Source organism: Biomphalaria glabrata, chromosome 16 (assembly GCF_947242115.1).
Source record: "Biomphalaria glabrata chromosome 16, xgBioGlab47.1, whole genome shotgun sequence".
NCBI classification, from domain to species: domain Eukaryota; kingdom Metazoa; phylum Mollusca; class Gastropoda; family Planorbidae; genus Biomphalaria; species Biomphalaria glabrata.
The window spans coordinates 15,381,938-15,406,702 of NC_074726.1; the positions used below are offsets into that span (position 1 = coordinate 15,381,938).

The window sequence follows — 24,765 nt, forward strand, 5'->3', positions numbered from 1 at the left end:
GTTTTAGTCTTAGTTTTAGTCTTAGTTTTAGTCTTAGTTTTAATTGGACCTGTGACTCAACTTTTTTGTTACCAGGAGGAAATAGTGCGCTCTGATTTCAAGAAAACACTTTAACGTCGGCCCGCCCCACCCCTTTTTTACTTTAACATATTTTACATGCGCTCTTCATACTATGAGATAAAGGTCTTGTAGACACCAGGAGAAAGAATTTCTGATGCTCAGAACGCAGGAAAACACCAGGGGCACTTCGCTGGGGGGAGGGGGGGGGGCTAACATCATTCCGACATTCTCTCCCCTTGCTTGGTGTCTGCTGTACATCATTAGCCGGTAAGAACTTTTTCTAGTGCGAAATAAACTTTAAATATCACTTTTTTTTCTATAACTGGAAGGTTGGGTTATTAGTAGATATATTTATATATTTCTTTTCCTATTCATTTCATTCTTAAGACTCTTCCAGACCCTACTGTCGGAGTCTTCAGTGCTTCTCCCGGTCCACAACTGGGTAAGGGGCGGGGCGAACGAAATTTTTCTCATGGGGATCGGGCGCCACCGATAAAAGTTTGAGAACACTGGCCTAAGCACTTGAAAAAAAAAGAGTAATTAAGTTGGCTCCAGTCTGTACCATTGATTCAACTCTACTTACAGAACTGGTTGCTCCTTGACACTCAAACATCTACGGAGACGATAACGTGTATCTATTTTCAAGATACTAAGTACTGGACTGGACTATACTTTAGAGTGCCTTGACACTAGAAGTGGGTGTGGACAGACGTTAGGAAGCTGTGAAACAGTTCGAACAGGCTCTTGAAAGATAATACCAGATTTCACAGGGCTCCGTACAATAAAGTAATCGTAAAATGCTCATTTAACTAAATTAGAAATGTTCTTCATTCTCATTCAAGGGATCAACGCACTGGATTTTTTTTTTTTACCCTTCTTTGTTTGACATCAAGTAATGAATGCACTGTTGTTGTTGTTGTTGTTTTTAACCCTAACCCTGAAAGCCTGAAATTGCGTCTGACACTTGCATATCTTATACTTCAGCAACGTAGACTTGAACATTGAACATCCAAATTTGAACTGATACAATTTCTTTCCCTTGCTCGGTATACCAAACAAAATAATTAATAAGCAATAGTTAATAAACTAATTGGTTAATTTCTCTTATTTTTAAAAGAAATAAGTGTGCAAAGTTTCATCTTGATCTGAGATTGGGTGTCAGAAAAATAACGTGTACAAACTTTTGACTAGACAGAGTGAGTTGATAGAAGCTTTGAAAAGAACTACGTAAATGAAAACCTTCATCAATAGTTATTACTTTCTACCAGGGGCGTCTACTTTTCATTCTAAAACTAAAACAAAACATGTAGCAGCTCAGCATCGATCCAAGTAAGCATGTAAAGGGGCGGACAACTAGTATTGAGTAATGCTATCAAGTACCAGAAAGAGTTCAATGAGCAACGGACTTAAAATACGAAAGACAATTTAGATTTAGACCCTTCAACTTGTTTGACCAGCTGTGTCCATGACACTAGTACACTTGTGCCGTGACGAGGATTGGCCGGCACACGGGATGTTCGTAACAGAATGTAAGATGACGTCATTGCGAAAGTTCACATCCGACAAATCGTACCTCATATGAATCATTGTTCTCTCCCTTATTGCACAATACAAACATAACTTGTTTAGAAGTTACTTTTGTAGCGATAGTCTCAGGCCTGGTGGAAACTTTTGTTGTGTGATATCTTTTGTTATTAACATTATTTCTGTTTTCAATTGACGGTGTGTCTCCCGGTTAATAGGAGTAGTTGGAATCCTCATTTAGAATTAGAAAAATTGCAATTTTAGCATTAGACTCGTGCACTACGTTGATATTATACAATGATTTAAAACACGCAATTTTATTTAGAAAGTACTTATAAAGTATGTGAGGAGCTGATGAAAGACTATATCGTTCTTGTGGATTTAGGAGTACATTTTTGTGTGTTTGCATAGGATTTTAAGAGATTCATATATTCACTTTAATGAAATACAGATGCCACCTGACAATCGGCATTCTCTATGGGGAAAAATGCATTAAATTTCCATGATGGCGAAACATGACCACCGTTAACTATACTAGTCTAGACATTGAATTGAACTATAGTATCTCTCTCTCTCTCTCTCTCTCTCTCTCTCACACACACACACACACACACAGAGTATTTCGTCACGCCTCTAACATGTTTACCTAATTAAGAGAGAACCCTAGTGTAAAACAGGAACAATCCTCTCCAGGTGAAATTCCAGACACCGACTCGAGTTTTGTTTTAGACAACTATAAAACTAATTGTGTTTGTCTCAGTTTAAGCATCTGTTCAATTAACTGACAGATGATGAAGTAGAGCACAGCACTTATATACTTTCCACAATTCCTCTTATTTTGCATGCGAATTCATGGGTGGAATTTAAAACCTGGAAACTTCCTGCGTGGACACGGATGTCGAAAACGGCTCTAAATTTAAGTTGGTCTATTTTTGAATACACCTCATTGGGAATACCCGCATGTGTACAGTAAATAGTTAGTAAATAGGCGTTCAGGAACATTTTGCGCACCGTACTTTGTACAAGTCCTACAAATCCTAGAATTAATTTTGTGACAATATACATATGTCTTTAACACTTAATTAAACACTGCTTCAATACACAATGCTTAATCTATAACAAGATCCATCAATCAATAGTAATACAATGGATGATATAAGTAAACCCAGTATTCTAATCTATTCTAATTTTTCCAAGTCTGAATCTCCATTACCAAACTAGAATCCTCGAAGTCTGAGTACATTACACAGACATAACCAGGTTGTTGTTCTTTTGGGAGGGGGGGGGTATTGGGTCAAGATGAATTTTTTTTTTTATACTTTTTTTTTTTCTTAATTAATTTAATATACATTAGTTTTTGACAGCGAAGTAATCGCTCTTACAAAATGTCATTCGCTTTATAAAGGAGGAATTAAAAAAAAAAATTTTTTTACTTATGCTACTTTTTCCCCTAACGTTACATGAATATTTCTCAACAAACATTTCTAAAGTGATGATCTACTTACCAGCTACTTAGAAACGTCCAGCCACCGTTCTTTCAAGGAGTGGTAGATAGTTCTAGGAATTTCACAGACTCCTGAAAGCAGAAAAGGATGAAGTCAGACGGAGTGAGGTTCTGAAAGAGTACTTATATACTACTGCTCCCCACGCAGTCAGGTGCACGTGATGACTCACTCATATGAATATAATGTTGACGTAAGCCTAATATTTAGAAACTATGAGCACACATCATGGGAGACTTAACTCACTTAAGTCAATCAACTGTTTTGTTATACCGCCTGTTAGTATGCGCAATGCCCACGGGCAGACTGGTTCTCAAAATCGGCCCACACATTTCTATACCATGCGACCCATAAATTGTATATCATATGATGGATATCCAATTCTGGGTCTACCTGTCCTCAAAATGTATGCTAAGTTTGATAATGTATCGATAGCTGTACAGATGCGTACAGTGAATATAAATACGTCTCTCCGAGGGACCCTTATGTAAGAGAATACTAGAAAATCTTTAACAATTTAATACGTGCCTTAGAGACACCCATGCGGCCCTTATCTTATAAAATACAGACGTGATTTAAAAAAAGAAGATGATTACTATGGTCCTACCGGCCAATTTGGGTACGGGCCTAGCGGGTATTTGCCCGAATGCCCATATATCAGTCCGCCCCTGGCAATGGCAATGCCTGTTGTTATTATAATTTAAACACACAAACAAACACTGTAACCAACGGAGCTTAATACCAACTGATAACAATTCGTGAAAAAAAAATCTTTAAAAATTATTTTAATTTTACATTAAAAATATTTTTGTTTGTTGTCACTGCGAAGAAGTTTCTTGCAAACAAATTCCTTTGGTTCTGCGTAGGCTAGATCCAGGCTATGTTCTACACTCTCCTGTTATGTAACATTCTTCTTCCTCGTTCTCATTTATATGATGGAACGTTCAGATGACTAGGCCAATATATGATGGAACGTTCAGATGACTAGGCCAATACATGATGGAACGTTCAGATGACTAGACCAATATATGATGGAACGTTCAGATGACTAGACCAATATATGATGGAACGTTCAGATGACTAGGCCAATATATGATGGAACGTTCAGATGACTAGGCCAATACATGATGGAACGTTCAGATGACTAGACCAATATATGATGGAACGTTCAGATGACTAGGCCAATACATGATGGAACGTTCAGATGACTAGACCAATACATGATGGAACGTTCAGATGACTAGGCCAATATATGATGGAACGTTCAGATGACTAGACCAATATATGATGGAACGTTCAGATGACTAGGCCAATACATGATGGAACGTTCAGATGACTAGGCCAATACATGATGGAACGTTCAGATGACTAGACCAATATATGATGGAACGTTCAGATGACTAGGCCAATATATGATGGAACGTTCAGATGACTAGGCCAATACATGATGGAACGTTCAGATGACTAGGCCAATATATGATGGAACGTTCAGATGACTAGGCCAATACATGATGGAACGTTCAGATGACTAGACCAATACATGATGGAACGTTCAGATGACTAGGCCAATATATGATGGAACGTTCAGATGACTAGGCCAATATATGATGGAACGTTCAGATGACTAGACCAATATATGATGGAACGTTCAGATGACTAGACCAATATATGATGGAACGTTCAGATGACTAGGCCAATATATGATGGAACGTTCAGATGACTAGACCAATATATGATGGAACGTTCAGATGACTAGACCAATATATGATGGAACGTTCAGATGACTAGGCCAATATATGATGGAACGTTCAGATGACTAGGCCAATACATGATGGAACGTTCAGATGACTAGGCCAATATATGATGGAACGTTCAGATGACTAGGCCAATACATGATGGAACGTTCAGATGACTAGGCCAATATATGATGGAACGTTCAGATGACTAGGCCAATATATGAGATGAACTGCGCAGTGGTTTCTAAATCAGGGAGCTCTTCATATCGTTATTTTTTTTAATTGGGGTGTTTTGGGGCCAATGTCTTGTTCTTGTCTCTTGGCAAAGAATGCTGTTTTGAAGGACATGATCAGCATTCTCTGGTGACACTCCACATGGGCAGATTTCACTGTTATGTAACAGACTTCATTATTTATCGACTATTGTCATAGAGTAGATTATAATTGGTGAGTAAATGTTTAATAGTTAGGCCTTCGGGAAAATTAATTGTCTTCTGACGTGTTAACAAAAATATATAATTAGTATCGGAAATCCTACTAGCGAAATAAGTCTAATACGGTTTGGGGATTAATTAGCGGCCCCCGAAAGGGGAAAAGCCGCTATTAGTTTTGTGTGGCCTGTCAGTCCGTCCGTCCGTCCCGTTTAGATTACAGAAACTAGAAAAGAAAATGAAAATCGGACATCATGATATTTTAGACCATTCAAAGTTCTGATGCAACGGCTACTTTTTTCTTTTCTGAAAGTAAAAATCTAATTTTTAAAATCATAAAATCATAAAAAATACACCACTTTTACAACTATTCACTATTAATAGTAACAAACACTGGAAGCTCTTTAGTAGGGGGGACCATTACCTACCATAATTAAAACAGATTTATGCAAACGGTATCTATTTTTTAGTCAAACAATCTTTTCTTTTTACATTTGTATTACTATGTTAAGTAACTTCTGTCAAACTAACTACTACATTTACACACAAAAATTTATTCCTTTTTTATAGATAAAAAAAATCTAATTAGTATGCATATAAGTTAGATAGAATTTAGAACAACAATTAATAAGTAGTTTGTTATATTACCGCGTGAACTGTAACAATACACCACTGTAACAATATAAATCACTCTACCAAAGGGAAGAATTTTTTTTTATAGAAATGTTTCATTTGGGGGGGGGGGGGATTTCAATAAGAGATTGACCCTTTACAAAACAATTAGATCATTATAATTCATTATAATAAATCAGTTAGACCAGGTTCACATCTAACTTCACATTCACTATCACCTATCATTTGATCTGCTGGACCGCTGGGGTCCCACACAAGATCTGTCAACTTTTTTCTCCATTTTTCTCTGTCATTTGTCTGTGATAAAATTTCATTCGCATGTTCTTTCCGATAATATTGAAACCTGCCTTTTACCTGCCTGGGTGGACCACTTCGGGGGCCGATTTTGAGTTCTTTACCTTGTTTGAGAAACCAACAATATAATTTATTACCAATTGTTAATTAACTAATTGCTTTTTTTTAAATTGTTTCTTATGTTGTGAGTTAAAAGAAATAATTGTGCAAAATTTAAGCGTCATCCGAGACTGGGTTTCGGAGATATGACGTGTACAAACGTTTGGCTAGTCACACAAACAGACAGACAAAGAGAGTGAATTGATATAAGCTTTGTAAAAAAAGATTGCTTCTCTCTGCACCTAATTTTTCCTCTCAATATATCGCTTAGGTCATCTGGCATAAAGAGAAGCTTTCCATTGAATACAGTTGAAACCTGTTCACTGCTGACTGCTTGTGCTGGCCACGAAATTCTTTTATACTCTTGACCATAACCAAAATGTTAAGCTTACATTCACCTGAACCCTGATAGGAAACTATGCTGCTACCAACTTTACAACTCAAAGCTAGCCAGAGCAATTAAATGGTGGACTGTTTTTTTTTATTGCTCTCACTTACCTCCGATGGATGATTGCACTAATCCTAATATCCGCTGACACCAACTGTAATAAAGGGTTCAGTTTGTTTTACGATCCTTTCATTACCATAATACCACAATTAGAAATTGGAAAGAGTTGCGTGTCACGTACGGCTGCTGATGGTATAAATGTCTTTACATTTCACCTGCACTAATCACCAGTTGTCTCTGCAGATCTGATTCCTGCGAGTCACCATGTCAGTCTATTTCTTGTTTCTCTACCTTGTTGCTCTGGCCACAAGTCAAGTCATTGTAAGTGTTTTCAATAAAGTCTAAAATCGTGTTCTGGACATTTTGTTTATTTGATTGTAAAAGAAAATTTGGTAAACTTTTTTTTCACGCAAACTTTTCGATCTAATTCTATTCGTAGAGTCAGAGCCACTGGCGGATCCAGGGGGGGGGGGGCGGTAGGGGCGATCGACCCCCCCTTTGGGGGGGGGGCGGACGAATTATAGTATAGAATTCACACAATTTGTATGCGAATTTATTACTTATGTTAATAATATATACTAATTATTTATATTTCAACCTATTTTTAGATTATTTCGCCCCCCCCCTTCTAGTATTTTGGCCGATTTGGTAGGGTCGGGAGGGGGCGATGGCATCAATCCGCCCCCCCCCCACCATAAACTTTCGAGTGGGGGGGGGGCGGTCCTATTTATTTGTAGAAATCACAGCTTGCTAACAGAATCAATTAAATATCTATATGATTAAAACTTGTTATTGGTATTTTAACCGGTCTTTATATAATTTCGTTCACCTGTTGGCCGATTGGAAGGGAAGGCGAATACCTCCACCGCCCTTCCCATCTAAACCCTTTGAGTGGGGGGGGGCGGTCCTACTTTTATGGAGAAATCATAGTATGTTAACAAAATTAGTCGAATATCTATATAATATAAACAGGTGGAAGTGCGATACATGCAATCCCCTTCCCCCCATCGGACAAATCAATACTTTTTCTTTTTGTATTATAGTAAGAAATTACAAAATAAAAAAAAATCTGTCACTAATATAATTTATATATGCTATAAAGTAAATTCTTATATCGAGTCGCCCAACCCCTATTCCTTAATGCAAAATGCAATCAATAGCAGAAATTATAAAAAGAAGCGAGAATTAATCGTTTTCATTTTACCGCCCTTGCCCTTTCCAGACAGAGTTTGTGTAATTTGACATGAATTTATCATAACTATTTTAAGAAAGACTTTGCTTTGGAAAAGTTATAATTCAAACGAAATTTTTCAATATAACAGTCACGGTTGAGATGAGTTCAAAAGCCAGATAATCTTTTCCTAGTCGACTTTTTCCAACCTTTACTCTATCTCATATTTTTCTAGTTAAATAAATTTAGGACTATAACTCACAATGTATGCTAGAATTTTATTGAATATTATTAATCGAATTTTATTTTTCGGCGGCGATCCTCAAAAACTTAATCTAAATATGTGGGGTATCTAATCTTTTCAAAGAACAAATCGGTTTTATTTGCAATGTATTAAGGGACTATAAATTCATATTAGAATATTTTTCTCATTATTCAAAAGGCACTTTATAATAGAATGAATAATGAGCTGTAGGGCACGAGAATGCGTTATTGCAGTGAAGAATGTCAGAAAACGCTTTTAGCGTCGAGGCTTCGCCCCGAACCTCACTGATGAATAATAAGCTGTAGATGTCAGGAGAATGCGTTTCTGCAGTGAGAAATGCAAGAAAACGCTTTTTGCGTCGGGGCTTTGCCCCGAACCCCACTGATAAATAATGAGCTGTAGATGTCAGAAGAATGCGTTTCTGTAGTGAAAAATGCAAGAAAACGCTTTTGGCGTCGGGGCTTCGCCCCGAACACCACTAATAAGTAATGAGCTGTAGATGTCAGGAGAATGCGTTTCAGCCGTGAAAAATGCAAGAAAACGCTTTTGGCGTCGGGGCTTCGCCCCGAACCCCACTGATAAATAATGAGCTGTAGATGTCAGAAGAATGCGTTTCTGCAGAGAAAAATGCAAGAAAACGCTTTTGGGCGTCGGGGTCCGGCCCGAACCCCACTGAAGAAGCTTACAGCGCTCTCCCAGGCCCCCAAGCTTGCAAGAGAAAGACTGTTTTTGTTTCTGTTTTTTTCGCCGAAGATTGAGAAACAGTCTTATTTTATTCTCATATATATATATATATATATATATATATATATATATATATATATATATATGCTGTACGCACGTTTATGCATAGGGTTAGGGTTTACTGGGCGTTAGGGTTAGGGTTTGGAAAAAAATCGCCCCCCCCACTCCAAAGTTCTGGATCCGCCAGTGGTCAGAGCAGGGTTTAAAGGAGAGCAGGCCTCCACAAGAGAGAGACTTGCACAGTTGAAATTTGAAAAAAATCCAAATTTTGACGGGTCAGAAACTTTTTTTTAGTTTTTTTTATTACAAACATTTTTTGTTCGTATTTTTTTTTTAACGACAATGCTTTAATTCAAGACACAGTTGTGTTCAAGAAGTGTCCGCTTGTAGTGTCCTCGTAATATATAAATCATCTCCTGATTTACGGCAGTGCGTCTACCCAGGGCATTACCCTCAACATAGTCAAAAAAACAAAACAAAAACAACTAAAATGTGCATAGTAATTGTTTTTTTTAAAGAATGAAAATGAGATTAAAATTGACAAGCACTTTAAGACTAAGACTAAGACGGCTTTATTGATCCTTACAGGAATTTGTTATGATTTTTAATATACAATTAACCTATTATTAATAATAAGTGGATTTTTATTCAAGTTTTCAAAAACATGTTGTGGCCTCCAGTTACTTAAATCCGGCCCTGCGTAGAGTTAACATTGGAGTTGAACTTTTTCAAAGCAAAACATAAATATTACGTGACAAGGCTGGGATTTGCATAAAGTAGAAAGGGTTTAAACCAAAACTTCCGACTAATTAGTCTGATAGAGTGTTAAGATAAAGAATATCACTGCGCTTAACTTCAGTTCGTAACTGTCTATAAGAAAATTATATCAAGTAACAGTGAAAGTCTGTTTAGAAATGTATATGTCAGTGCAGTCCTTCCTTTGTATTAAGTAACAGTGAAAGCCTGCTTAGAAATGTATATGTCAGTGCAGCCCTACTTTGTATTAAGTAACAGTGAAAGCCTGCTTAGAAATGCATATGTCAGTGCAGCCCTACTTTGTATTGTTTAATTAACAGTGAAAGTCTACTTAGAAATGTATATGTCAGTGCAGTCCCTCCTTTGTATTGTTTATATTACAGGAAGACGAGGAGAGGGAACTGTCTCTCAGGGACGATGACAACATATCTCTTGAGAACAACATGGACGCAGACGACGTCTTTGAACTGGTACAGAAAGTCGTCTCACGTTCCATGGGAGGTGCACTTTGTTTTTTCTTTCCACCATCGTGTTGTAGTCACAGTTTAAAAGTCTCGCCAAGAAGTATCGATACTTACTAGTAGGACAATAATGCATCCAAGCAACATCACACTTTTGGCGCAAATAGTAGTGCTGCTTGGTAGTGCGGTAGACATGCTCGAGACTGTCGTCTCTATGGTCTTGTGTTCAAACCCTGCCCGCTGACATCCCTTGCCGTCCTGCAGAAGGTTGGGGATAGGACGAGATCATTTGCAAGTCTGAAAGAACGTCCAAAACACGTTGAGCAAAACAGCATGTGCCTGGTGCATCTAGCCTTGTAGCATGTAGCCTTGTAGCATGTGCCTGGTGCATGTAACCTTGTAGCATGTAGCCTTGTAGCATGTGCCTGGTGCATGTAGCCATGTAGAATATGCCTGATGCATGTAGCCTTGTAACAAGTGCCTGGTGCATGTAGCCTTGTAGCATGTGTCTGATGCATGTAGCCTTGTAACAACTTCCATGGTGTATGTAGCCTTGTAGCATGTGCCTGGTGCATGTAGCCTTGTAGCATGTAGCCTTGTAGCATGTGCCTGGTGCATGTAGCCATGTAGAATATGCCTGATGCATGTAGCCTTGTAACAAGTGCCTGGTGCATGTAGCCTTGTAGCATGTGCCTGGTGCATGTAGCCTTGTAACATGCGCCTGATGCATGTACCCTTGTATCATGTGCCTGGTGCATGTAGCCTTGTAGCATGTGTCTGATGCATGTAGCCTTGTAACAACTTCCATGGTGTATGTAGCCTTGTAGCATGTGTCTGGTGCATGTAGCCTTTTAGCATATGCCTGGTGCATGTAGCCTTGTAACATGTGCCTGATGCATGTAGCCTTGTAGCATGTGCCTGGTGCATGTAGCCTTGTAACAAGTGCCTGGTGCATGTAGCCTTGTAGCATGTGCCTGGTGCATGTAGCCTTGTAGCATGTGGATACAGGATGTCACGGGCACATGCTGATTTGCTTTACATGTTATGGATGTTTCTTCAGAATTGAAGATTATTACATCCTACAGATTATGTTACAGGATGTATATTTATGTACTCATCCATTACAGTATATATACACACACATTACCAACAAGACAGGTCAAATATGTTGTAGCAATTTAGTCCTTTAGCGCAGAGGTTCTCAAACTTTTTTCAGTTCAGGGACCCCTTTACAAGCAATATGATATTAGCAGACCCCTTATGCAGCCTGATTTGGCTGCCTAAAGCACATATTTCCAAAGCCGCTGACATAATCAAACTCTACGCAACCTTGTGTGCTTTTTGGCTCTGTGATTTTCGCAATGACATAATATAGGAAATATTAAGAGCTTTTTCATTCTTTGTTGTCGCAAATCTAATAAATTTCTGCTGATTTGCATGCAGTTTTGTTTCATGTTCACAGAATTCTATGGGCTAGTGTTTTAGTTAATTTAGATTTATTACAAAATGACGCTTTAGTTTATTAGCTTTCACACTTTTGTTAGATAACACATTCAAACAAATGACCCATTGTGACTGATCATTATTCACTTTGTAAGGTATCAATCCGAATGGTAAACCTTCAAGAGAATATTTACGTAATTTTACTTAACGTTGGAGCAGCCTATTTTGTGGCATCGTGTCTCAGTTCTTTGCCACTATTTCCACTTCAGATGTCTGCTTATGCTTCAAATATTTATCCATAACCGAAAACCAATGTAACAAACACGACTTACCACTGTATAAGTTAATAATCAATTATAAATAATAATAATATTAATAATTTAAGAAAAACTGAGATAGAAAAACAAAGAAAAAATTGGAACCTAGGCTTGGAGATTAAGCACCTATGGAAATTGTCAAAAATAACAATATACGCCATTATTATATCAACCGAGGGATAATAACAACTGACCTCACAGACACCTTCAAGGCCCTTAATCCTAGGAACTCCTCATTGCCTGTCAGAGGGCGGTACTGCTGCAGACCTGCCACATCACCAGAAAATTCCTCAGTGGAAACTGTTAAAGGGACTACGATGAATTTTGTTTCTCTTTAGCAAAACTCGACCCTGGCAGCGCCAGAGAATAACTAATCGTTCATTTCTAACATAATAATACTACAATAAATAGAGTGATGTGTTCGTGTTTCGTTGAGTCTCAAGGTCGTCGCTTGGAAAAATTTGAATTTCTATGAATGATGTAAAATTGAAAGACCGACGTTGATTGGCTTGAGAGGTAGACAAATTGAAATAAGAACATGTATAGGTTTATGAAAAGAGTATATTTGATATTCATGCGCAAAATAATTTTTATCATAGGTCTTTTAACAATCATTATTGTTTATCATTACGTAGTTCTTAATAGACATTAAACAATAGAGAAGGACTAGTTGGTTATTATTTAAATTATAGAATCGGATAAACTGGTTTTAGCGAAACATTTATTTTAATTGTATGCAATTTTCATCTTTCTGCGGACCCTCCAACGTATCAACGATTGAGAACCATTGCTTTTACGTACTAGTTAATTCTCATTTTAACCGGAACAGGACGATTTGGCGTAGTCTATTTGGCGTAGTCTTTTTGGCGTAGTCTATTTGGCGTAGTCGTTTTGGTGCGATGGTCGTTTTGGCAAGGGACGTTGTGACGCAATTTGTTTTCGCTACATTATATATGTTCATGTATTATGTCCTTAAAAACAATAATTCATGTAATTTTTTGTATGTGTATGTTTGTGTTCAAAAGTACTTCTATGTAAAGAACTATTGTTATTAGTGTACATAAGATGTGGGATTCAAGTTTGTTGATTCATTATTGTAGTGTCACTAACATTATAATGTGTGTGTGCTTTAATCTTGTCCAAAACAAAATATAACAGTGAAAAAAAATCAATGTAAGTTTTTTTTCACAAAATTTTTTTTTATTATTTATTTAATTTATATAGTAGGCCTACCTCAAACTAGAAAAGAAAGAACACTGATTGTCATCCATTCCATTGTCATCCATTCCAATGTCATCTTTTCCATTGTCATTCATTCCATTGTCATCCATTCGCACACCTCACCTACAATTTAAGGGGTGGGGTAAAATGTCTGGTGTTCCCTCCGAATTGAAGATTTTTACATCCTAGTCCGAACCTCCCATAAGATGAAGAGTTTTTTTTCCGGGCAGTGTTTGAACCCGGGATCATTGAGACGACATGACCCGAGCACATACTACACGACCAAGCAGCCATCAATAATTCACAATATAAGTTTATGAAATACGCAAAATTATTAAAACTTTTTTTGTGGGGGGGGGGGGGGGGGAGAGGGAGGAGAATGTATACTATACACTGTAGTAGTAAAGTATGATAAAACAATACTGCTTATTCTAAACACTTTTACCAGTCATCGTCAGAACCTGTAGCGCCAAAAAAAGGCTTTTATTATCTCTTATTAAAAATATGTTAACTGATTGATGATTACTAAGTTATACAAGAAGAATTATTATCTAGCTACCAATTTTGTGTATTTAAGTTGGTGTCAGAGCCTCGGACCTGGTCAGATTTGCAGGACATGTGAGACATCACGCTGACAGATTTTCTAGACGAGGTAATAGCTTAAGAGGCGTCCTATTTCTTTTTTTCTATTTACTGTTTAGTGTGTTAATATTTGTGTAGTTCAAACTTTGTGAAATGTGTTGATGTTGTTTTAAATGTCCACAGTTAGCTGGTTGTTCTTATTCTTTAGGCATGGGAACAAGTTAAAAAAACCACAAAGAGAAAGGCACATTCCTCGTTCCATATGCTAGGACAATTGGTACAAATGCTCCTTCTTCCCTAGTGCTATTAGAGCATGGAATGGGTTGCCTGAGCCATCCAGGAAAACCAGTGACTTGACTGAATTTAAGTCATCGGTTGACATGCATTTTAGATGCATAACGCGTAGTAAGTAATTATCTTCTTTTTTGAAGGTATATAAGATAAGATAAGAAAAGATAAGAAATAAGATTTTAAAAAATTCTAAGCTCATTGGTTACATCGGGAAAATTTCATGACTTCAACAGGAATTACCGCTCTCGTTCATATAAATAGACACACACACGAACATTTCCGGAAATGATCTCAGGAAACAAGTCATTGAGCTCGGTCACCCGGTACTATATATATATATATATACATAAAGAGAGAGAGAGAGAGAGAAAATGAGAGATATGGATGGACGTATGGATGGATATAGTGAGTTTTACATCCTGTAAATTTTTGTAATCTCTTGTTCAAGTTTCCGCTGCTGAGGTACAGAGAGAAATCAACAGCGGAGCAGAAACAATTGGCCAGCAGGCAGCAGTCAGAACTTTATTTGCACAAACTCAAGGTAAGATAAGTCGCTTTTAAGTGGTAGCCTTTGACTAGTGTTACATTGTTTGACATTGAAGGTGTTTGACATTGAAAGTGTTTGACATTGAAAATGTTTGACATTGAAAATGTTTGACTTTGAAAGTGTTTGACATTGAAAGTGTTTGACATTTAAAGTGTTTGACATTGAAAGTGTTTGGTACAAACAGTGTATACATACTAACTCTTAATGTCTTACGTTTTGCCTATTGCTCGTAACCAGTTCTCCCTCCCTCCCCCCCTCTCTCTCTCTCTTGATCTCCCTCAAAACCTTGTTCCATTCCATGCAGGACGCGGCATTCTCCAAGAATTCGATCTACTGTTTCTTCGTCTTCTTTCCAGTGGCGACATATTGAATCGCCAGAAGCAAGTGCCTGTTGGGTAGTGACTGACTCTCAGGCTAGGACTGCCTATCATCACCCTGGAGTGTCCACCATGCATCCTTATTGTCTGTTTTTCCCAACCTTTGACTTTTCCCAGCTATCAAAGTGTCTATTTTCTCTGGATATGTTCATGATCATGATCAACATTTGGTTTCTTATAGTTCTAGATATAAAGGGGACGCTACCGCAGGTAATGGTGAAAATTAGCAATTGAATGTTGTGAATTAAAATGTTTGAAAACATCTTATCAATTTTGTGATCAAGTTTCTTTTTTAAACCTAAAATTGTAAAACAAAACAGAAATTATTTAAGAGTTCACGTGTCTTCAGGTCCTCAGGAGGCTCCGGTTGACGTCTGCCCATCACGCTTCGTGTTAATGTTGTTGTTTTTTTGTTTGTTTGTTTTTATAAACAGTTTTATTATAACAAGCCGAATCATTTTTTTCTTTTCTTTTACATTTTTTAAAGCTGCAAGACTTAATGTTGCGCTGAAATTATGGGGTGCTTTGGCTGATAAAGGAGATCTTTTAGAAGGTAACGTTTATTCTGACCATCCCAACTATGTAGATCGTGCCTATACTAAAATAGAAAAAGTTACGTCAATAATTGTTGTTTTCTAGCTACAATAATAGCATGGATCTATCTTTATATGTTAGCCTTATCTGAAAAGAATAGCATTATATTTAAAAACCAGATCTAGAGATTTATTAGCAAGTTATGACAAATTATAACATGGTATTTTTATAATATCTTCGGGCTTATAAAATATATTTACTACCCGGTTATAGTTGTGCATTATAGAACCATAGGCTAGTGCGTTCATTAAAAACACTACGAATTTTAGCAGTTTTCTTTTTTTTTATTTATTTGTCAACATTGAGGGTCAATTTGTGTCCTTGACATTTTAAGTTAAATTTTAAAATCTCCATCTGACAGTTGCACAACTTAAAACTTATTTGTAAAATTTTGTATTTTAAAATGTTGGGATAGTGTGCATACAATAACAATAGTACATTTAAAATTTCTTTTTTTTATTTAGTTGTCAAAATTGAGGTTAAATTTAGTGTCCTTGACATTTTTAATGTTATTGTGAAAATCTCCAACAAAATATATAAGATTTAAGCTACGCTTTTAAGAAGGGGAGGGAGATTATACGTAATTAATATTGCATAATTTTCTTGAAAAAATTAAACTTATTAAAACAAATTTAATGTTTACTATAGATTTAATAAAACTATTTAATGCAATATATACTAACTGCAATAAACTGGAGTATTTGATATTTTAACAGAACAGCGAAGACCATTTCAAGCTGTACTAGCAGCTGTAAGCAGAACGGCAGCTGTGATCACATCTATAGCAAGGAGATATGGTAAGTGTTAGTTTGTTTTGTAGTCTATAAAACAAAAGCCATTCTCGAACATGTCTATTGCTTCCTCCTTTCCCCAAACTTGTACGCTTGCCTATTTCTTTCCACTACTCTGTTACATGGACTCTCTTCCTTCCTTCTATTTATTCACTCGGTTAAGCCCTACTTTCTACGCCCATTAAGTTATTAAATAAAAAAAAATTCAAGGGTCACAATCACAGCAGTTAGGTATCTTACAATTGTATCACGCTTGACAAAATACACGAAAAAAAAACGTATATTCATTTTCCTATGCAAATAATTGTGTGGTCTACAATTGATATAAGTATAATATAGAGCCTAGTTTTAAAAAACAATTCTGATATAACTTTTATTCAATATTAAACAAACTATTCTTTTAACGTTTTCTATTCAATACTAAATAAAATTTTGTTATTGCACTAAATAGCACCACACGTAGAACCATCCATTTCTTTTCAAACTTTTTTGAATAAATATAACTCAGTGAAAATCAGTAAACGGAAGTGCCATTTTCTATATGAATCGTCAATTTTCGCCTAATTTATTTTAAAGAAAAGGTCAATATAATCACTAAAATGAAAACGTTACAGTCATTTTGAACTTTATTTATTAAAGAATTGTTTAAAAACAGGAGGTAGATAAATGTCCAAAGAGGGAAAAGTTGCTTACTGAAAAGTTGTATAAGGTTACTCGCTTTTATTGTTGTTTGTAGAGCAAAGCGTGCCTTTGATTCTTTGACATCAGGTACTGAATCTGTGAAGAATGTGTGATGACAGAAACCACCAGATCATGTTGCAAATGCTTAGAGTTTCTTGGCTTTAATTTTATGCTTGTCATTGATGGAAATGTCTTTTTGCATAGACAACTCTAGCTGATAGGTAGCAGGGTCGTAACTAAAGCACCTGGTTTCTCAGCAGTCCTCAAACAGAGACACAATAATTGTTTTCTGTACACTGCGTTCCGCTTCAAAAATTGAATCTTTCCTCTCATTAAAACAAAAAGTCTGTTACTTAGTAATATACCGCTGACTTGTTTCCTGGCTGGTTTGACAGTGCCTCAGCACAAATGTTGATACATCCAGTGTACTTCCAATGTAATAAAAAGAAAAGTGCAAATAGTTTTTATTTGCGATTCAGTGATTTCAGTCTTCATTTTCTTTTTTGGTGGTTCGTTCGATGTTATTTCGGCATTACCGGAAGTTGATTTTGAAAACACCGCTTTGTGATTCTTGCACATACGTCGGAACTCTCCTGTTAATTTGTCCATATTGAAGAAATTGAAAGCGGTATTGCAACTAAAACTGGACAAAAATTAAAAAAACGCAGCACCTTCTTAAGACAAACCATAAATCAGACAGAAGAAATGATTGCCTGGAAGGTATGCGTGATATTCCTAATCGGCATTAATTGGAATTAAATCATTTCTCGATTTTTCTGCTCTATCATGAGGTGACATAAGAAACAAAAATTCAATAATATAGACTTACTTCTTTTTGTAGATTGTTCACATATTCTCTACAGCAGCGTCTCTTTTAACTTTTACCTTTTGCAACCCACCAACAATTCATCCCAGTAAAAATATACGCAGGTCAAATTCAGTCAAATAAAGAATTAGGCATCCCTCACTGGCCAATACTGTACACACAAGCACGCACGTATGCAATGGGCGTCGTCGTTGTAAAATCATCTTCGTGTTAAGCTAATTGTCGCTATTTTATTTGTCACATGTAGACCTATCAATGTGCGATAGCAGGCGTGAGGATTTCCACCATTCTGACCCAATAAAATATATTCACTAGTGATGACATTTTGAAATGTTTGCTTCATAAAATTATGAGTCATAATAATTGCAGGGCCTCTGGTGAAATAGTGTACATTGAAAAAGATGTAGAAACTTTTCTTACTTAAAATATTTTAATTTTTCAAACATTTCTAATAATGCTATTTTAATACGTTTATAATTAAAGACTCAAACTACAATGAAGTAACAACTTTTTTGCCCTTTGAAAAAAAAATAAATGGACACAAATCATCCCACGCGCAATCCGGACCTCGCACCTCTTTGGGAAGACGTCTAAGGGTCGCGCATTATAGTTTTAGAAACGCTGGTCTAGAGCCGGGATCGGCAACCTGCGGCTCGCGAGCCACATGCGGCTCTTTGGATGTGAATCTGCGGCTCTTTAGTTCCATACGCAAATATTATTTATTTTATCGAAACACTTTTAAAATAGTTCTGAATCGTTTAACGAAACTTAGGCGCCGATTCTATCTCTCAGCCACTTGTACTCGCTTTTCACCACACCCCTCCCCCATTACACTCGTCGTCACTATTGTCAGTCTGTCGGATTCTCAAAAGCTCTCGAATGATGCCGTCGTCGGATGTTTCTATGTAGGTTTTAATTCGATTTGACGTAAGAAGAATTGGCATCTCAACCACGTGCTTTGACTGTGACGTATAGTTTGTTGTTTCAAGTAAACGAGTTGTAAGCGAATTATCTTCTCAAAGTTAGAAGCGATCTACAAGTAATGCTATCCTGGCAAGATTTGTGTATACCACTAGAAGTTGTACAAAAAGACAAACCATTTACAGATGGTATGTCTAAGACTGCTTCCTTCGTGCATCTGAAGAAGTTTCGTGATTTCAAAAACAAACCAGAAATCTTGAAAAACAAATTCAAAGACTTGCCACTATCCGCTGAAACAGTACAAGATAGAATAGCTAAAATGTCTTCAAATGTAACATATTTGCGGGTGGAAGATATTCAACTTTCTTTCTGCCTTATCACTTGCTATAGATGAGTCTTGCGACATAAAGACGCGGCACAAGTTGCCCAATTTGTCAGGTATGTGTCTTCCCTAGGATTGCTACCACTCTCATGACTTACTAGTGGGGACGATAGAGCGAATACATGCAAAAATACCTTGAAGACAATAAGATCGATTTAAATAAAATCGTTTCAATAGCAACTGATAGAGCCAGAAGTATGACGAGAAAAAAATTAAAGGGCAACAACAATTCGTCGAACAAAGAAATTTTTACGTTTCACTGAATAATGCACCAAGAAGCGCCTTGTGCCCAAAAACGATTCCAACCGAAATAAATGAAGACATGAATTTGGAAATCAAGATTATTAACAGCTTCTTGTCAAAAGCACTCTACCACTTAAACGAAATGGAGACTCAGTATTCCGACCTATGCTTTTCCAAAGGTAAGGCGATGAAACGTTTTGCTTTGTGCTTGAATGAAATAAATACATTTCTAAATGAAAAAGGCATTTATCACAGCGAATTATAGAAGGACAAATAGTTGCAAAAATTTTACTTTATGATTCATATAACAGAGAAATTAAATGAGCTGAATCTAAAACTGCAAGGAAAGGAAAACCCATCCTATGTTTTGGTAGAAGAATTGGTTTGTTTTGAAGAAAAAATAATTCTTTTTGCAGAAAATATTCAGAGCGGTAAGTTACTTCATGTTCAATGTGTAAAGCAGCATCACGATAAAATCAGTGCAACTTTTGACACGAACTACTTCAGATTCGTGTTTAAAACTAAAAACATCAAGTTACCGTATGAGCCAAATGTATCCAGCTTTCTAAAACAAAAGCCATCGCTCCCATTGAATTTGTTTGCTCAATTGTTTGTTATTGAAGTACAAGTTAGTGGTGTAAGTAAATGTTTAATTGCTTTAGTTCTTATTGAAATAAAAAATAATTATCTAATATGCCATATATATATTATCTAATTTGTTGTGAAAAACACTAGGCTACTTATATATGAATTCGTTTTTTTTTTTAATTAAAAAAAATTCATTGTGTCAGAACTATTTATAGTTGGCAAGAAAAAAAAACTTTGTGGCTCTTTAAAAATTTCGAAATTTTGTAAATTGTAATTTTTGGCTCTTACGACTCAAAAGGTTGCCGACCCCTGGTCTAGAGTCTAGAGATAAACTTACTTGGAAATATATAAAAAGAGGAAAATAAAGACCGATTAGTGGAAACTTAACAACGGCACCATTTGGTATGGCTGGAAGTACCACCAGAGCCTAGAGCATGTGGTCCGTTCAATACCGAATGCAAAATGTGAGTGTTCGGTCAAAATAATCAACATATCATATAAGAACTATTTTAAATAATTAAGCACAGTTATAATCTAGCAATATTTCAATTATCATTACAATCTACCTTTCGAGAGTTTCTAAATCTAAATATTTTCATGTGTTTGTGAAAATGAAATTAAGAAACGGTTAGACTTCTCCAAAGACATTTTGTAATTAATATTTTGTCTCTACAGGAACAAGAATGATTTATAATGACGGCCCTTTGTAAACAAGAGCACAGATTTCAATGCTGGTACGCCATTGAACAGCACCATGAATTATTTTGTTTTTGAACACGAGTATACTTGCTTGTTTTTAAATGTAGATCTCTTGCTGTGTTGGTTTTCTTTTAATTAAATGAGCTTTTTTAAAATGTTGAAACTCTATCTCCATTTCAAGTTAAAAGCAGGGGAAGACAAATAATGTCACATATTGTTTATAACTGTGAACATCACTTACCTCCCCACATTTTTAACCTTCACCATGTCTTCTGTTAATGCTTCATCTTCCCTATTTCACAGAAACACAACAGTCATAGAGCACAGAAATAGTGTAAAAACAGTGATTCCAATTTTCTTTGCAACATTATTGAAATATAATTAGCCTAAAGGAATTAGTAAAAAAAAAATGCAACTACAATAAATATTCATAATATGCTATATCGCTGTACAAAGCTTGTCATGGGTTCTCAACCTGTGGGTAATGAACATTTTTCAGGGGTCGCCCTAGACCATAAAAGAATATGAATTTTGTTTCTAATTTACCGCGTAAAACTTGACATTTAGTTTTTCTATTGAAAGTTTTTTTTTCTATTATCGTTTGAGGATAACAATTGCAGACAAACTTCGTAAATAGTCAATACTAAGCATCGTTCAATAGTCGTTCAATCTCAATCTTGTTTTTCTTTTCTCACTCCCGCTCTTTCTCTCCCTCGTTCACGCTCTGTTTGTTTTTGTTTTCTTTTACATGTTTCGGACGTCTCTTAAAAATAATTACGTTCTAACGCGAAGGCAGGATTGCAGGAATCAGGCAGAGTTCGAACTCGGAAAATTAATGATAACAGGGCGCATCTGAGTCCACCCAACTCTAATGGGTGCCTGACATTAGTTGGGGAAAAGTAAAGGCGATTGGTCGATGTGCTGACCACTTGACACCCTCGTTAACCGTGGTCCACAGAAACAGATGACCTTTACTGCCAGTTTATCTGGGCCGGAAAAGATTTTTCTTCAGTCGCCATCAACTCTTTAGAATGTTACTCTCACCCATAAGGCCGTAGTTAAGCTGTTCCCATAGCAGAAAGACAAGATTTTAATTCGTGTTCTCATTATAATACTAGATGTAATTTAGGTTTACTTCTTTTGAATTTTTCTTACCCTTGGCTCTATCAAATCTTGTGGGATGGGGAGTGTTGTTACCGGTCGTTGACTTGTAGCACCAAACTGCTTGTAGGACAACTAAACCTTGAAAAAATTCCTTGTGAACAATGCTAAATATAAATTTATTTATAATACAGACAAAGACTAAGATGACTGTTTTGTAGTAGTCTAGTATGAATAAAGTATAGGCCTACTAGTCGACCCACAGAGAAGCATACGCGGCTATTTTGCAGGGCCGGCCTAAGGCCACTGCAACCTCTGCGACTGCACTGGGACCCGCACTTTCATAGAACCCGGCTAATCCTATGTGTAAATTATTAAATTAAACCATTTTATAACTTATAACAGATTTCCCGCGGCCTATTGATTTACCAGGAGCTCATGGAAATCTCCGGGAATTATTAAAATCTTTTGAAAACTCAAAAAAATCTCCTGAAATATATTGTAATAACTTAAGGGAGGCATCTCAACAAGATATAAATGTTTATTAACACGGAGACATGAGAAACACTTAGGACATCTGCCTTGAACACAGCATCTTCATATCGGTTCTAGATTTGGGCGGAAATCGTTCTCCTTCTATTGTCAACATCCTTCTCAGTCTGGTTTCTGGCAGTGCGCACATTCTGCACTATCTTGAATGGCGGTGAGCATGGCGGGGTTTGGGATGTCATTCAATATGGAAAACGCCAATCCTACGCGCGAAAAAAAAACGGCATTATGCAATATCCGTATGTTACGTGTGCATCGTAGTGTAAATGTAAAATGATGCGAATGCGTGTTGAAAGGAGAGAACCAAAATGAAGGAATATAAACAATATAGTGCTTACAGTGTTAATTAAGATTAAATTGTTTATAAACTATAATTTTGCCGTTTTGGTGTTGGTGTATCGCTAAACAGTCTCATGGCATAATAAGACGTAACAAGTGGCGCCCAACGTAAAGGTAAAACCCACGTATTCCTATATACATACTTGATCTCCTGTCAACAGACAATAGAGATATTAAAGTCTAGATCTAGTGACATGATATTACTCGGCTATTGATAATAGACAATGGCAGACAAGGCAGAGTAGCAGCGTTGAAGGAAGAGGGGAGGTTGTTGGATCTTGAAGGATCGGAACTAAGGAAATACATTCAAGAACGGTTGGAGGAGAGGAAGAGATTAGCAATAGAAAGAGAAAAAAGAAAATGGTGTGATATTCGAAGAAGCTAAAGTGGACAAGAAATTCGAAATTGAAATGAGGGAGCTGGAATACCCGGAAGACAAATGGTCATTCTTATTATCGAGGTCATTTATAGCAGAGGTTCCATCAAAAATATGCATGAACGATGGCAGCTATAGCGTGTTAACTGTATGATGCTAATTAATGATGACACACAGACTTTCTTGGACAGAATGACCAGTCGTTTTGAAAATTGGACTAAAACCGCTAAAATAGAAAAGACCTTTGACTATCTAAAAACATTTCTAACGATAGACAAAGTAATTTACGAGTGTCAGGAAGAACTAAAACTATTTTTGTTGGAGAGAAAACCTAAATCCATAGAAGATATAATAAGACTGATAAGATCCTATCAGATAGCACACCCCGATAAAAAACTATCCAGAGGCAGCGACATAGAAGAAATAGTTGCATTCAACAGAACAAGAGATACACAAGTAAACTACATCAACAACGGCAGACGATTTAGATATGATGAACAAAATAGATTTAGAGGGCAAGGAAAGAACCAAATGGGTAGTAGACAAGGACATTTTTATAGTAACCGAGGTCGATACCAAAGAAATGTACAGGGACGATTCGGCGGAGTAAGAGATAGAAGAGATCAAAGCCTGTCAATGTTAACATGTGCAGGAAGCCTAGAGTATTTTGAGACCTTCGTTGGAAATAAACTAGTAAGGACAATAAGAGATACAGGGAGTACAATAGTGGGAGTTAATAGACCATTGGTAAAAAAAACAAGAATATACCGGCAAAACCAGGAACTAGTGATGTTTGATGGGAAGACCGTACAATTACCAGTTGCTGGAATTAAAATTGATACACCATATTTTATTGGAATGGTGGATGCATGTGTAATAGACCATGCTGATTGTGACAGGTGGGGAAATGTGATGTGTGTTTGGCGCGTTTTAATGTCTAGGGGATGATTATTTTTAAAGCTATCACACACCAACCTATCAGCATATGAATCGGGAGCAGACACGCAACGAGACGAGCAATGAAAGATAGATACAAAAGTTAAAAATAAAGAATATTTATTTACATAAATATACATATAAGAATGAAAAGGGGGAGGGTTTGCATCTATCTCTAAATAATATTAGACTTAATCATCACTCTTGCACCTAATAAGAGAGTATGTCACTTTGTCCTCTGACTTAGCTGGTTTTCCTGTTGATGTCGCAGCTGGCTGTGTCCTGGCTTGAGGTTCTGCAGCTGGAGGTGGCGCTCTAGCGGATAGAGGGACGCCGGTGATGTAGTTCTTGTGGAGTCTCAATTCCCAAAATCTAATATCTGCAGTGGGCACAGTAGGGCGGGTGGCCGGCTACCGTGGGCACAAGGTTACTGCGGGCAGAGCTGATCTGCCTTGGGCAACGTAGTTGACAGGATATGTCCAGTGAGTTGCAGAGGGTTGGCGTAGCTATGACGTCTCACACAGATCTGAATCTATAGGGACGTCGCACCTAATAGCTTGGCAGGTGGGCTGTAGAATAGGCGGGCAATGCCGATAGCGCCAAGTAGTAGAGTTGAGTAGAGCTCAGTAGGCAAGTGCAGCGCTGAATAGCACTAAGCACACAAATAGTAGGTGATTCTCGATAGCGAATAAATAGGCAGACACCTGAGGGAGGCTGCGGATAAATAAAGACAAGTTAGGACATGTCTCTTATGCATCTTATCGATGCCCTCGACTGAGGTGCATTCGTCAGATTGGTAAAATTGCTTTTGAGCACAAAAGGGGAGATGATGACAAA

General features: G+C 36.9%; 1 protein-coding gene across 3 annotated transcripts; it reads left to right on the top strand.

The window, feature by feature from the left end:
• The first annotated feature begins 6,914 nt into the window (after positions 1–6,914).
• Positions 6,915–24,042, top strand: LOC106069920 (uncharacterized). 3 transcript variants are annotated; one of them, XM_056013724.1, is made up of 8 exons: positions 6,915–7,048; positions 10,047–10,164; positions 13,683–13,757; positions 14,427–14,519; positions 15,390–15,455; positions 16,213–16,293; positions 20,604–20,662; positions 20,931–24,042. In XM_056013724.1, exons 1-7 carry the CDS (start codon positions 6,992–6,994, stop codon positions 20,636–20,638), a joined length of 525 nt encoding a protein of 174 aa, XP_055869699.1. In that variant the 5' UTR covers positions 6,915–6,991; the 3' UTR covers positions 20,639–20,662; positions 20,931–24,042. The 3 variants fall into 3 exon arrangements, with proteins under 3 accessions (XP_055869699.1, XP_055869698.1, XP_055869700.1); XM_056013723.1 differs by lacking the exon at positions 20,931–24,042 and having other exon boundaries at positions 20,604–20,782; XM_056013725.1 differs by lacking the exons at positions 15,390–15,455; positions 20,931–24,042 and having other exon boundaries at positions 20,604–20,782.
• The last annotated feature ends 723 nt before the right edge of the window (positions 24,043–24,765 follow it).

Coding starts and splice junctions, on each gene's coding strand:
- LOC106069920 (XM_056013724.1), top strand. CDS start 6,992: ATGTCAGTCTATTTCTTGTTTCTCTACCTTGTTGCTCTGGCCACAAGT. Junction 7,049..10,046: donor TGGCCACAAGTCAAGTCATT/GTAAGTGTTTTC, acceptor TTTATATTACAG/GAAGACGAGGAGAGGGAACT. Junction 13,758..14,426: donor TGACAGATTTTCTAGACGAG/GTAATAGCTTAA, acceptor CTCTTGTTCAAG/TTTCCGCTGCTGAGGTACAG.